This window comes from Tiliqua scincoides, chromosome 3 (genome assembly GCF_035046505.1).
Source record: "Tiliqua scincoides isolate rTilSci1 chromosome 3, rTilSci1.hap2, whole genome shotgun sequence".
Taxonomy (NCBI): Eukaryota; Metazoa; Chordata; class Lepidosauria; order Squamata; family Scincidae; genus Tiliqua; species Tiliqua scincoides.
The window spans coordinates 123,513,702-123,528,234 of NC_089823.1; the positions used below are offsets into that span (position 1 = coordinate 123,513,702).

The following is a 14,533-nucleotide window of genomic DNA, read 5'->3' on the forward strand; positions in this document are numbered from 1 at the left end:
AAGCTCAATAGAAACCTGGGCAGCCTTTCCTTTTTTTTTTTTAATTTTTTTTTCCAATTTTATAAGATTCTTTCTTATTTTGTTCCCATTCTTGGAAGACCTGGAATAAGAAGTATCTTACTCCTTGAATTATATTCATAAAATACCTGTCTGTCTGTGTCTCTCTCTCCCTCCCTCCCTCACAGACACTCAGATTAATCTAATCTACCCGCCTGAGAGCAGCAAAGCTTGACTAACATTTTCAGTCCAAACTCCACTTCTTTAAAGAAGGGAAGCGGTAATATCAGTCGCTTGAATGAGCCGTTTCTGATAAATAGGATTCTTCATCCAGACTATGTTGATTAAATGCAGACTTCTGAAGAGCTTTCTGCATGATCGCAAATATAAACAAGAGAAAATGTTGCCTAGACCTCTTTATTTGGTATTTTTCATCTTCACTGCAGGTCACACAGGTCAACCCTTCACACAGGTCAACCCTGTGGTGTTGTAAGTTCTGCATTTTCAAAGCTTGCATTGACATGCACCAGAGCCCAGAGGCTTCTAGAAAGGTCTAGTGTGATCAAGGCTTTTTCGAGACTTAGTGGAACCCTTTCAGACTAATTAGACCCATCCATTAGCTAATCCTATCATTGAGCTGCACTGTTGGAACTTGCATTCTGGCAGCACAACCCAAGTTACAGTGTTGCAAAATGATATATTGAATATAATGCGACAGGGCCACTACAGAAATGGCTAGTGGTGCCAACTATGTGGCAGTGGCCTCCCTGGAGTTCTTGGCACCAGTATGTCAGTGGTTGGGGTGGAACATGGGTTGGGAGGGAGTGGGAAGTCTAGGGGCATTTTCTGGGTGAGGAGAGGGGAAGGACCAGGGGATGGGGAGGTGGTAGACGGGTGAATCTGATGGAAGTGCCACATGTTGAACCTTATCCCCTCTTTTCAACATCTTCAACATTCTTCTTTTCTCTTCTTGGACATACACTACTAAAATAGGGGACTAAGGGCCCAAACCTATCCAAATTTCCAGCACCAGTGCAGTTGCAGTGCAGCCCCGAGGTAGTGGGAACATTCGTTGAGGAGGCCTCTGTGACTGTCTCCCCACCACAGGATACAGTGCATGCTGTATTGGAATCCTGGAAGATCTGGCAAGGAGGTAGATGTGGTGTCAGCAGTGGCCCCTTTAAGGGTAAGGCCTGGGCATCCAGCAGAGTGTGCTGCACAGCTGCAGCCATTTGAAGGCAATAGGGTCCTCAGGGGTATAAGCAACACCTGAGGCAGGAAGGGTTTGTGGGTTGTAGAAGGAGTACAGGTTGGAGAGGAGACTGACTTGGCTTATTGACTTTGGAATCTGACATTGGACTAGACTTGGCTTATTGACTTTGCCCTGGATACTCTGACTGACTTTGTGACTAACTTCTGGAGACACTGGAGTTTGGTGTGTGGTTGCTGTGCCCAAGACCTGCTGAGGATCAAGGGTCTGCTGTAGCTGTGGGAGGCTGCTGGCAGGAGAGAGGACCTCTGCAGGTTGAACAGGTGAGCTACCCTGGAGGTGGGGTCCAGCAGGACAGAACCAGGGTCATTTGTTGGGGGAAAGAAGGGGAGCTAATTTGCTTAAAGTGAGCATAATTCTCCAGGCAGAGCTTGGCCTTGGAATCTGGCAAAACACATGCCCAGTTAGCATGGCTGTACTGGAAAACTGGATAGGATTGGGCCCTGAGTATGTATGTCTGAGGAAAATAGTATGTCTAAGGTGATTCACTGGAGAGCAGGCAACCTACCAGAAGGTAAGTGTAAAATGTTTTCATTTACCTCCAGCAGGCTGTTGGATTGCCCCACAACCACCACCAAAAAATGCAGCATGCATGTTTTTGGTGTGGCTGTATCGGTGCTGGTGGTGGAGGATAGGACTGGGCTGTAGGTGTCCAAAATGGTACTGGTTTTACTAGGCTCAAAGAATCTAACTAATCTAAATAGTTTTGAAATTTGCTGACATCTCTCCACCCAAGAGAAGAGTAAAACTTGTCACCCAAGGTGACATCATGCATTAATGTAGGCACTCTTTGCTACTATAATTAAGGCTACAGAAAGCGATGGTGGACATACGATCCAGCTCAGCAATATTTTGATGTTCAGTGTATTTGAATGTCAATTAACACAACCAAAAATATCTTCAGCTACTGTAACGTTTTGTGCAAGAGCCCTAGTGTACTCCTTATGTTTATTTCAGTAGGACTTGAACAAAACCCAGTCCTGCTAGATCAGCCATTTTCAACCACTGTGCCATGGCACACTGATGTGCTGGGAATGGTCCACAGGTGTTCTGCAGGAAGTCAGGGGAGGGTCATTTAATTGTAGGGCCAATGGGGGATGTGAGCCCCCCACTGGCAGCTTGTCAATTTTCAAAAAACCGATGATGTGCCTTGACAATTTTAGTACCTTGTCAGTGTGCTGTGAGATGAAAAAGATTGAAAATCACCGTGCTAGATTATATCCCATGCATATTACAGATTTGTGGAAGAAGAAGATGCTATGCAAGCCAGGGGTGAGAGTGCTGGGCTCAACCATGGAAATCCCAGGTTAAATCTCAGCTGTGAAACTCTTTGGCTAAGTTACAGTCTTGGGCAGCCACAAACATTTCACCAGCATAAACTATGTTAAGGCAGTCACAAAAGGCATTCCAGCAGCGCATGCAATCGTGCACTGCTGAACTGCCAGCAAGGAGGCCGGAGCCTCCTCGTGCACACTGGGAGACCAGAGAAGGCCTGCCAACACAGGTAAGATGGCAAGAGAGGCAGGGCAGGGTTAGGGGTGTGGGTGGGCGGAATGAGGAGGTGATGGGGCAGGAGTGGGTGGATTGAGTCTGCAAATCCACCACTGGGCTAGCAGGGGCTTATCCCAGGGAAAGGGAACAAATGATCCCTTTCCCTGAGGAGGCCTACAGAAGCCAAAATTCCTGCAGGATTCAAAGGCACTGTGTTGACGCGGCTGCATCAGTTCATGGAGAGTTAGGTATGATTGGGCTGTTAGGCAAGTCAGATGATCTCACAAACTAGCCTCACAGGGATGTTGTGGGGCTAAACTCCTGCAGTGAGGTCCTTTGAGATATGCATGTAATTAATGAATAATAAAGTAATGTAATTAATGAGTAATAAAGGTGAGATATGCATGTACGATGAAATCGTTTTTAACTGCCCTGAAAAATCCTACATTTATCTGAACAGTACACTTCAAAAACTGCTTCTAATTTCACTCTAAATTGTGGTGACAACTTGGAAATGCACAAATCTCCTTTTCTTGGAAATTGTGCTAATCAAAATGCCTCCTGATATTTTGCCTGACACTTCTAGAGCTAAACAGTCCTAGCCATAGAACCATTTGGAAATCTTATTCTGTGTTTTCCATATTATAAAATAACAGATTTATGCTGAAAGGGCTTCTTTGCAAGAAAAAAAAATCTAGTACTTCGTCCTTATACAGATCAATGTCCAATTATAAGCAGAGAGTAGTGAAGAGGTGATGGGATAGGGAAGGAATTACTTTTTTAGTATTTATTACTTGGGAAACAAGGTCATGAGTGAGGTCACCCTCTCCAACACATACAAAATAAATTACAAAGCAGCATCCTGAAAATTCTACACAGCAAAAAATCATACTGCATTCTTGACATGATCAAGAAAATGAAGCTGAGCATGCATTTGCTGATGAACTGCAGCTGATGAATGTGATATTACTCTGACTGTGCTGGAGGCAAAAGCCTAGTTCTAATTAATCGCCAATTAATAGAAAGCTTAAAATGTATTTCTGCTTAATTATAAATATAGCTTCTCTCATTAAGAAGGGCTTAATTAATCAATTTTTAAAACATCCTCAGTGCTGTGAATCATTTTCCACACAACAAGCTGAAATGACTAACGGAGATGTGAAACTGAATTCAAAGTAATTCAGTTGGGTCTGTCTTTGCTGTCCTGAGAGATTACAAGCAAAATGTAAAACACATGCACAAACATACTTGCAGCTGGTGTAGCCAGTTTCACTGATACTGTTAGGAAGTGGTGAGTTTCTTTTGAAGTAAATACCACTTGCAGTTAACAAAAGGACATAACCAAGCAGACACATGCTTTGAAGGGACAGGCTGGTTGTCTTCTTGAAACATGAGCCAACTGATACTCAGTACTTGACTATAAAGCTTTGTAAGCCACTTTGGATATTTGCTTGGGCATGGGAAAGGCAGGGTATAAACTTCTTAAAATAAAAATAAATAAAATTGGGGACAGACAATTTCAAAATTCGACTGTAAATCATTTCAATAGTATCACAGGCGCTTTTTGGTAACTATTTTATAAGAGTTAAATGGAACAATTAGTCAAATTATGGGTGTAATCCACCATGTACTGTGTCTGGGCTGCCTTTCCATATTTATACAATAGTCTTTTTTTCAAATTGTGTTTCAGAGCTTCTTGGGCTTCCATGGAAACTTATTAGGGATTTCTCAATAGATTAGGAATAGTGAAGTTTCCCTGAAAGAGAACTTACCCAGCAATGCTGATCTTCCTCTACAATGTGGTACTGCACGCTGCATCAGAGAGCCCGTTCTTCATTTGGAATTCACAGTCTTCATTCACAGGGGCAACAGTTAAGTCTAAAGGGCTTGCCTAATGTTCTACATAACCTGTGTATGAATCCTAGAAAAAGCGCCAGTCTTCTGCAAAATACTGTAGCAGAGTTTTGTTGCAGTCTGTTGAGGCCTCTGCACCCTTGGGGTCATCCTAACAGGACAAGTTCACATCATAGGAGTTGACATAGGAAACTTTTACTCTGTTAAGATGTGATCTGTAACTATAATCCTATTCACACCCCACTGAGTTCCATAGGAGCTCCTAAGCTTGTACTCAGTGCCAGCCCAAGATCTCCTGATGCTTGAGGTATTCCCCTTACCCAATGATGTGCCAGCCTCTGCTCCTCCTGCATGCCGATGTTCCAGCTCAGTACTCTCATTCCCTTCATATTTCCTCTTTCTCTCTGTCTCCCTCTTCCATTCTAATCCAGGAAGTGAAAGGAGAAGGATGAGTAGTGGATGTGAATAGGAGGACAGAAATAGATGCCCCACACCAATCTGTTGCCTGAGGTGACCACTTCAGTTGGCCACATTGACGGGCCAACCCTGTAAAGAAAGGAGCAAAGAACCACAGAGAAGTTGGGGAAGGTATTGCTCAGGTAATTTACTAGGTCAGTCCATGAAGGAGGACATTCCCTTCCACCTTTCCAGAGGTACCTAACCATCTCTCAACAACAGATCTGCTCAGAAATATGATTCCTATCACTCAGATGTTGAACTTTACAAGAGGAGGTTGCTGGTCCAAAAAGCCCATAGGATTCACTTGGCACTAAGGTGTGGGGAGCATGTGGCTTCTTCCTCAGGCCTATGCCTTTAGGACTTATACTCCAATTCTCCTATCAAAAGGGTCAAGAAAGCCCAGCTTCAAGAAATCCCAATTATCCAGTTATCTCTTTACTCCCAGCTGCTCTACTGCCTTCCCATCTCTCCTCCTTTCTTTCATTCTTCCCATTCACTTCCTGGGGTCTTTCTTCTCTCCTTCCCCTTCCCAGTCTCCTTCACTGTCATTCCTCTCCTCTTTGGGATCTTGTTTAGATTCTCTTCCTTGTCACCTGTTCTCTCTCATCTTTTTCCTCCATCCTTTGTATTTTGCCTCCCCCCCCCTCCCTGCCTGCCTTTTCCCCTCCATTTAAACTTCCTTCCCTGTCCTAAACCTGCCTGGATCACCATCAATGGTGGAGCTGACAGTGGTCCCTTCTAGGTTCTGTAAAGGGCAATGAGACCATTACCCTGCTGACATATGGGTCATGTCCTGCTGCAAGAGCACCCTACATCTGGGGACGGACACCAGAGCCCACATAGTTATTTTAGAGTTCATTAGCAGATAAGTCAATGAGGAAAGTGTCTTCAAAGGTGCAATTTTTTAAACACTGCAATGAGCTCCCAATCAGAATGCACTGAAAAAAAGACTGGAAACGACACAGTACCTGGTGGATTGTGCTCAGTATCACCCTTTGATTGTAATCCTGATGACTCTGAACTATTAATTTCAACAGGTGTCACTTACAAATTAATGTAGTTGGGGCAGCAGCCTTTATCTTTTTCTCAACAATAATATAAATCTTGGGAACAAAAACCATAACATGACCCTTTATGGAGGTTCTTTTTTATGCCAGTTGCTTATCTTGCCCATTCTATATAATTAAAAATGGAAATCCATAATCACACTGTGGATCATCTCATATTTCTTCTATACAGCAACTACATCTAGCACACAGTCATCTGTAGATCACGACTCTTACTGTGGATGAAACATTTAAGCAAGTGATATCCCACCCAAGTTGTGGGGATGGCACCTGTGATAATTAAACCAGTATTTTAGCCATGTGACTCCACTTTGACTCTTCCAGACACACTAAAGCAAAATGGCAAAAAGATATACATTTCTAGACATCCCTATAAACATAATTGTATAAACCAGGATCCAAAGAGCTGTTGGACATTTCTCTCTTGTCTTTAAACGGCAGATCTTCATGCAACTCTTGGAAGTCTCAAAACCCCCTTTTAACTAGCTGTGAGATTCTTTGGATCATAGTCTAAGAGTGCAGTAAAAAAGAAATGCCACAATTACATTTTAACATCATTGTTGGGTTAAAAAATGTAAACAGACAAGATAACTATGTTCGTTTCCAGTTTATAGTGAGTGTTTGTGCACACAAGTACACACATACAGAGAACTATATATATATAGTTCTATAAAACTAGATATTAAAGCATATATATGCTTTTACTACAGGCTGGCTAGAAGATTTACTATTTTCTCTGACAGCATTATCAATGGCTCATCCAGCATGATAAACTGCCGGAGAAAAAGAAAGAGGATTCTAATCATTGTTTAAGCTACAGACTCTGCAAGCACTGGTCGCTTCACTCACCTTGTTCAAGTGGCTGGCTTTTAGTTGAAGTTGTTTTCATCTTGAGTGCCTCCCTAACGGACATGTCGCAACAGGAGCCTTTGTTAGTATCTTGATCACTGTCAGCTTGGTCGCTGTCCCCATGCCCGCTGTCTCTCAAGCTGGCTCGTTCAGGGTCCTTGAATGTCGAGCTACTGATATATGTATGAAGAAAGAATGAGAGCAAAAAAGAAAGAGAGAAAAAAAAATGCATTAAAGTTGTATTTACTTCCCCAATTTGAACTGTACTCTCTGGCAAAGCAATTTTGACAAGAATGCAAATGGGGAAGCTGAGAAAGTTATTTAATAGGCCTTACCTTTGAACAAACTGCTGCCTGCTGCCCATGTAATTGGGCTCTGCGGGAAAATTGTCTGTCTGTGAAAGAGAAGGAAAAAAATACATCTAGTTGTACACTGGACAAATCTCCTGCAGAGCAACAAGATTTCCTAGAGGAGGAATGATTAATAATTCAAAAAATAATTTTTCCCCTTAATCTTCAGATTTGTACATTTTAATTAAATTGGAAAATGCTGGCATATAATTACGTACTCAAAACAATTAAGTGATCCTGGTCCACAAATTACCTGCTAAAACAAACAAGGAAGATTTACACAAGTAACATGAAAGCATGTTTTGTAATGAGCTGACAAGTGTGCTCATCTTAAGCTTTATATTAAGGCAGGTTCAGTTGACCACCTTCTGCTCACAACAATCTATTATTGCATATAATCTAGTGCATATTCAGCACTCTGAGAAGCTCTCTAGACAAATAGTTCATCACGCAGTACAACTGCTTCTCGACTGTTATATTTATAAACTCCACAAATGGGGAAATGGATGCCAGGAAGAAGAGTTCTAGCTAGTTTTACCTTGACTTAAGAGTTTTCTATATTTAGGATTTTTTTTCCCGGGGGAGGGAACATTCAAACCCAGCAATTCCTCACCCCACACAACTCTGCAGCCTGAGCACTGTCCAGCAACAATGGTACAACATGAGCAAATGTTCAAACAAATCTGTATGAGGTATTCGTGAATAAGCTCAGACAAGAGCAGGCACAGCATCTGCTATTGTAGGTCCTCTCTTCCCACAGAATAACTTATTCATAAAAATAACACAGCCTTGAGAGATATGGAGTGTCTGAATTAGGGAGTAGGGGAGTCAGCATCTCAGCCCCAGGGTTACACACATTCTCTGGGTATGAGATGTTGGGAGGTTATATATTCACAATATATATTCACACAATATATATATATATATATATAGTCTCCTACAAAGGGAGTACTATGAGTGCAAACTGGATTGTATTAAACTAGGGGCATTTATAAAACAATTTATAAAGTTTGAATACACGTTCTGCTGTCCGAAGGACATACATGTTTTTAGAGCAGTGAACGTGCTCAATGTACTTGCACCACAAATTATGACAGTCTTCATCCTTAGAAGACAGAAAACATTATATGAGTTTCCCCCTCCCAAATGAACATTCACTGTTAATTTGCTCATGAGATAAGAGAAAATGGCCTATAAAAGTTGTTTTGGGCTGCCAATCTTGCAACCAAGATCAGTAGCCAGGGTCTCTGAGAGCTGGCACTGAGCTCAGGGCAAGATGTCTGATTGCGCCCCTCCCCCTTCCTAAATTAAAGTGCACTGAAAGTGCATTAAGGCTGTAGTGGAAATGTAGCTCTGGATAGGCTCAGGAACCCAAATTTGTTTTGGACTGTATAGGTTGTTTTGTCATGGCTCAGGCCCCCTGGAAGCCAGGCCCTGGGGATTTTGGCTCTCTACTCCCTTCTCCTCAGGCCAGTCAGTGGTTCCACTCACTCTTTGAACATGCTGTCCACAACCCCCCCCCCCCAGGTTCTGCTGCAGCAGGACTGCAAGCAGCCTCAATGCCAGCCTGGAGGCTCTCAGGCTCAAGCCTTGTGGGCACTACCCTTTATATGAGCCCCCCCCCCACATACTCAACAGCCCCCCTTCCATCTGTTCAGAAGGTGGGTGACAGATTAAGTTCCCTTTTGTGTCATTGTTGCAGTGGCAGTGTGAATCTGTAATCTATAAGCAGCCACAGATTCTTCCCAATGAAAAATGTTTTTAGAATTTGTGACATTACAGCTTCTATTTTAATAATTATAATTTGGAATTGGAATAAGAAAATTTACCGATTAATAGTTAAAAAAAAATCAATGGAGACTAGTACCCCCTGCAGTCTTCCAAATTCCACCGCACCACCCCAAACCCACCCTGATCAATCCACCTATGATTTCCCAGATCACTATCACCATTGGCATGCTTAAGTGGTATTGCAGAGGGAAAAATAATTTCTCATTAGCTACTACCACTGTGAGCATGGGAGGGAGCTTAAAGTGGCACTTAAGGGAATTTTTATTTATTTAAGGAAGATGTTCATTATAAGCAGGAAAAAATCAGTAAACTTACAAATAACTGTTATGTAGCTTATACATCATGCCACAGACATTAAAATACATGCAGATAATTGGGCTTGAATTATAAAAGTTTTTGTAGGTGATGAGGGAATAGTCGATGGGCAGCCCAATCCTGAGCTGCCTGGGGCGCCCAGGCTCAGCTGCACCGAGAATGGCTGCCGCCAGATCCTGTGCACCCCGGGCTACCGTGGGCTGCACCTCAAGACTTTCGTCCCCTTCTCCCAGGTAAGGGAAGCAGCCCCGCAATGGGGTTACTCACTTTACGGGGGTAAGGTAAAGGCTCTCGTGTAGGGCACCAAGCCCTCCACGAGTGCTTTGGATCCTGCAGAGCAAAGCTCTGCAGACCTGCCTCTCTCTCTCCCGCCGGCACACCTCCAGTCCACCCCCTCCCTGCGTCACGCCTCCGCATCACGCCTCCCCCCACCCTCTCTCTGCCCTCTGCCGGCCTCGCCCCCCTCTGGAACGCCTCCTCCCCCCCCCCCGTACCTGCTTACCGTGCTTGGCAGTCCTGGAGACAGCCGGCGCTGGGCTAGCATGGGTGGGAGCCCAGCAGAGAGGCTCGCAAATGTGCCGTAAGGCATGTTTGCGATAGTGCTCGGCGGCATCACCAAGCACAGGATTGAGCTCTCATTCATTCACTCATTCATTTGAACGTCCCCTTGGAAATGTGGCAGACCTACTTAGCAAGGCCCTAGTCCAGGCCTAGTTTATATAAGGAAAACAATTTTTTTTAGTGTTTGAAGACTGTACGCTTTTTACATTCCCTCATCTGAAGTCATATGAATCCAGTATTAAAAAAGCGCTCCTGCCCATAGAAGATGAAATGTTAGGAGGAAGGATACTAACTGCCTATGGAAGGATTCGTAGTCACCTAGAAAGTGGGAGGGTAGCAGAAAGAAACAGGGCCTTTTCAGTAGTGGCTCCAACCTTATGAAACTTCCAGTAGTTTATGAACTAGTTTATGTGTAGTTTATGAACTACTCGCTCCTTAGAGGCTTTCTGGAGACGCCAAACAATGTTTCTTTTTAGGTTAGTTCAGAGTTTTGTTTTTTGTTTTAATCTATCTAGGTCTTTCATTTTCATGCTATTAGGATTTTATGGGCTCTGCCCTTTCTTAATGCTACTAGTTTGTGTTTTATTATTATTTTTAAGGCTGTTTTAATGTTTAAGGTTATTTCAATCGTTATAGGTAAATTACTGTTTTAAATGTGGTTTTAATATTTGTAAGCTGCTTTGGGAGCCTGTTAGAGAAAAAAATGGGATATAAATGGAATAAAAAAATAAACAAGTCCTCTTCCCAAGGATTCCTCCCTATGGGAAAATATCTGACCATGTGATTCCCTAACTGCAATCAGAAATGGAAGTGGTACTGTCCAGGAACTGTTTTATCACCTCATCTGCTTTATGTGTTAACCCAGTCTCAAACACAAATTTGTGACAGATAAGTTTACCTCATGTCAACTGTCAATATGACCTAGTTGGCTGGGTGCACCCTGCTAAAAACTTATTTTCAGACAATATCCAAAGACAACAGCTGTTGCTGTAATTTACAATGGCATCAATTCCTAGCATCCTCATGTATTTAATAATGTCATACACAAAGTACTACTTTCTTCCTAAGTCATGAACAATAGTTCTAGGCTATTTATATTGGCAGCTTATGTTCTTTTTCTTCTAAATGTCAGCAGAAACAAGTTCAAGTATGATGGATGCAATTTTATATCTCTAGTAAACTCTCATTGCCTGTAATAAGCACTTCCAAACATTGTGAGCTGATACAAATGCCACAAATAACTGAGTTCACTGTTCAGTTTTAATCTGTTTAATCAGACTACCAGTCAATTAATGACCTAATCTAGTCACAACTAAATTCTACGTCACAGAGAAGTACAATAAGCACATGTTTCAAACTGTCCCACTGAAACCAGTGGGCCTTTTACAAATGTGCTTAACATGGCAGGATTGTATACTAAAGTTTCAATTGATGATAATGCTTTACTTGTATTACAGCAGGCATCTTGTACAGCAGGCATCAATTTTAATTGGTAGAACTGAACATTTAGAGAACATTAGAGAAGCTATTTGAAGCTATTTAGTTCTCATGTGTAGAAGGGACCCAAAACCAAACTGTTAAAGTTGGTCTTTCCTTCTAACAGTAAGTGATAGCCTTTAAACATTAAATCAGCAGTCTCCAAACTGCGGGATGCTGCTCCTCACAAAAGCCACCATCCAGCACAAACGGAGCTTACTGTTCCATGAGGCAGCTTCTATCTCTGCTGCTGACTGCCCCCAAACATTGTGATGAGCAATCACATCTGTCCAGAAATCTGGGCGCCAAGCATGCTGGGTCACCAGAATGTGGAAGCCGCTACTCAGTGCAACGTTTGGAGATGACTGACAGCAGAGACAGCAAGCTGCCTCACAGAATGGTAAGCTCCATTCACAAAGGGGAGAGATTTCCACAGGTACCAGATCTGGTCTTGCGGGTCAGGGTCTGGCAGCCGCTGCATTAAATCATAAATTTCCTCAAGCCTCCTTTGAGATACTTTTAAAAAAATCCTATAATGTACAAATTTATATTTAATCAATTACACTGAATTAATAGTTTAAAATGAAATTATTGATTAAAAGTTATTTAAATCAATTAATAATTCAGTCTAAAATTATTTAAACTTCTAGCAGCCAGCCTATAGCTTGCAGCAGCACTGACAGAATGCGCATGGCATGCTATGGTGGGGAAGCAACCAGACTTTTTTTCTTACTACCCCATAGGCCACCTGGTCACCAATGGGCCTCCTCAGACCTGTGCCAGCTATTTAGCTGTTTAACTGGTGTAGGCCCAAGGGGGCGTGCTGGGCTGGGAAAGGAAGAATATGATCTTGGGGTGCCCCGTCATCCCCAAGTTCCTCCCCTTCCAGCCCCCAATGCTGCTTTACTTGCACTGGTGTGGCTAGGCAAGCTGCTGGAGCAAAAGGACCTCCAGCTATTTGCAGTGGTGGTTCTGCAGCTCACGGCAGCAGCGTGGCATTTACAACATTGGTGTGGGACTTAAAGCAGTAGGTAATGAGATCCACTGCTGTAGGCCCCCTAGACTATAGAATTGGGCTGTAATTAATGGGGGGGAGTATCACTAAGGGCCCTATCCTATCCAATTTTCCAGAGTCAGTGCAGCTGTGCCAGTGGGGTGTGTACTGTATCCTTTGGTGGGAAGGCAGTCACAGATGCCTCCTCAAGGTATGGGAACATTTGTTCCCTTACCTTGGGTCTACATCGCGGTTGCACCGGTACTGGAAAACTGGATAGGATTGGGCCCTAACACTTTCTGACCAAAGTTAATTATCTTTAAGTACCATTGAATTCAATGGGAAAGGTAAGCAAATGCTTGGCTCTCTGCCACTGAAATCAATGGAGCTTAGGAATGCTTAACACTGGGTGGATCATCCCCTAGGTTTGTTAATATCTCTACAGGAACCAACTGAAAGACTTCAAGATAACTGACTGCACAATAGAGGGTATTTATGACATCTGTGGAGACTAGCCAAAAATGAATACTGAATCCATTGTGTTTTATTCACTAATGGAGTTCCTTGGACAAAAGAGAGAGGGAGAATGAGAACAAGCCTGGTATCTTTCACATCATTCCAGCCACTGTATCTATACGTCACTGCTTCTTGCAGCTGACTTGGTGACAAGTCTCCTACTGTGTTTTGCATCACTTCATGCCACACCTTTATGCTCTGCAGCAGCTATGAGCTCTGTAACATTATCTAGGGCTATGGTGCTCAACGTGTGAGGCACACACAGCAGGCTGCAAGATGTGCAGGACAGGGCTGGACAGAACAGGAATTGACTGTCCTCTCCAGCGTTCAGGACACTCTTTGTTCTGAATATTTAATGCGCATGAATAAAATAGTGTGCAGTGTTGGAACCGGCAGCTCTGAAAAATCTCAAGCTTTATGCCCTCACTCATCCTTTTCTGCTAAAGAGCAGGCTGCAGAACTTATGACCCACTAAACCAAATGCAGCCGGACAACTAAATTTAAATAAAACAAAAAACAGTCAATTATATATATTAATCTAAGATTGCGACCAGAAGAGAGAAACTGCAGGCAAATTGTGAAGCAGTTTGTGGGCTACATTCAGTTGTGTGGGGGGTCACCAGTTGTGCATGCCTGTGCTGTAGTCCTCATCACTTTTTTCTTCTATTAAAATGGCCCCCTAGAATTCTGAATGCTAAAGCCAATGACTAGGAATTGGTGCATTCTGCGAGTTCCTGTTTGGAAATAATCAAGATTATTTTATTTGGCATTTGCAGTATAACTAAGAGGCAATTTGGCAGTCCCACAAACAACACAGGTCATGGAATCATAAAATGTTAAGTGTTGGAAGGGATCTTGGAGGACATTTAATCCAACCTTTTACACTTATGCAACTGACCCCCACCCCAGTGTATCAAGGATCAATCTAAGGGCACAATCCTAAACAGGTCTACTTAGAAGTAAGTCTTATTTTGTTCAATGAAGCTTACTCTCAGGAAAGTGTGGTTAGAATTGCAGCCTAAATGTGCTGAGGTTTAACTGTCATTGTTACCAACTCCTCAATAACGGAATCTTTCCAAAATATGTGGCGGTGGATGTTAGACTCATGTTTTTAAAAAAAGATATATGGTCTTTCTGCCATTGGGTTTCTGTTCCTTTCCTCATTAACACTTTCTGTAAAGCTAACTGTCAACCTTTAAAGAGCAAGAGGCTACTGTATTTAAACCCCATAAAAGGGTTGTCAGCCTGAGAAATCCAGTCACCTATGGCATTTAGTGTCCATATATCTGCAATATTTTCCCCATGTTCTGATGCAACTCATAGAGCCTCGAGACTGCACAATCAGACCTACAAAGCCAAATGCAGCCCAGCAGCCATACAGAGTTACATGAACAGTACTTAATATTTCACCCCTTTTCAGTTCTAGGTGAAGTATAAAGTTGCTGATCCACCACATGTCTAATAGAAAGTGGACTGTTTGACTTGGTGTGTCACAAGTTGGGCACATCTTGTTCTCTTTTGCTGTTAGGTCTGTCTGTCTGGG

General features: G+C 42.7%; 1 protein-coding gene across 1 annotated transcript in view; it reads right to left on the reverse strand.

Moving 5' to 3' along the window:
- The window catches only part of PCDH17 (protocadherin 17), a 207,046-nt gene that overhangs the window by 115,170 nt on the left and 77,343 nt on the right, over positions 1–14,533 (reverse strand). Inside the window, exons 2-3 of the mRNA XM_066621360.1 lie at positions 7,323–7,381; positions 6,988–7,160 (exon numbers count right to left, since the gene is read on the reverse strand). Of these exons, the coding sequence (XP_066477457.1) occupies positions 6,988–7,160; positions 7,323–7,381 (232 nt within the window). The remainder of the gene's footprint in view (positions 1–6,987; positions 7,161–7,322; positions 7,382–14,533) is intronic.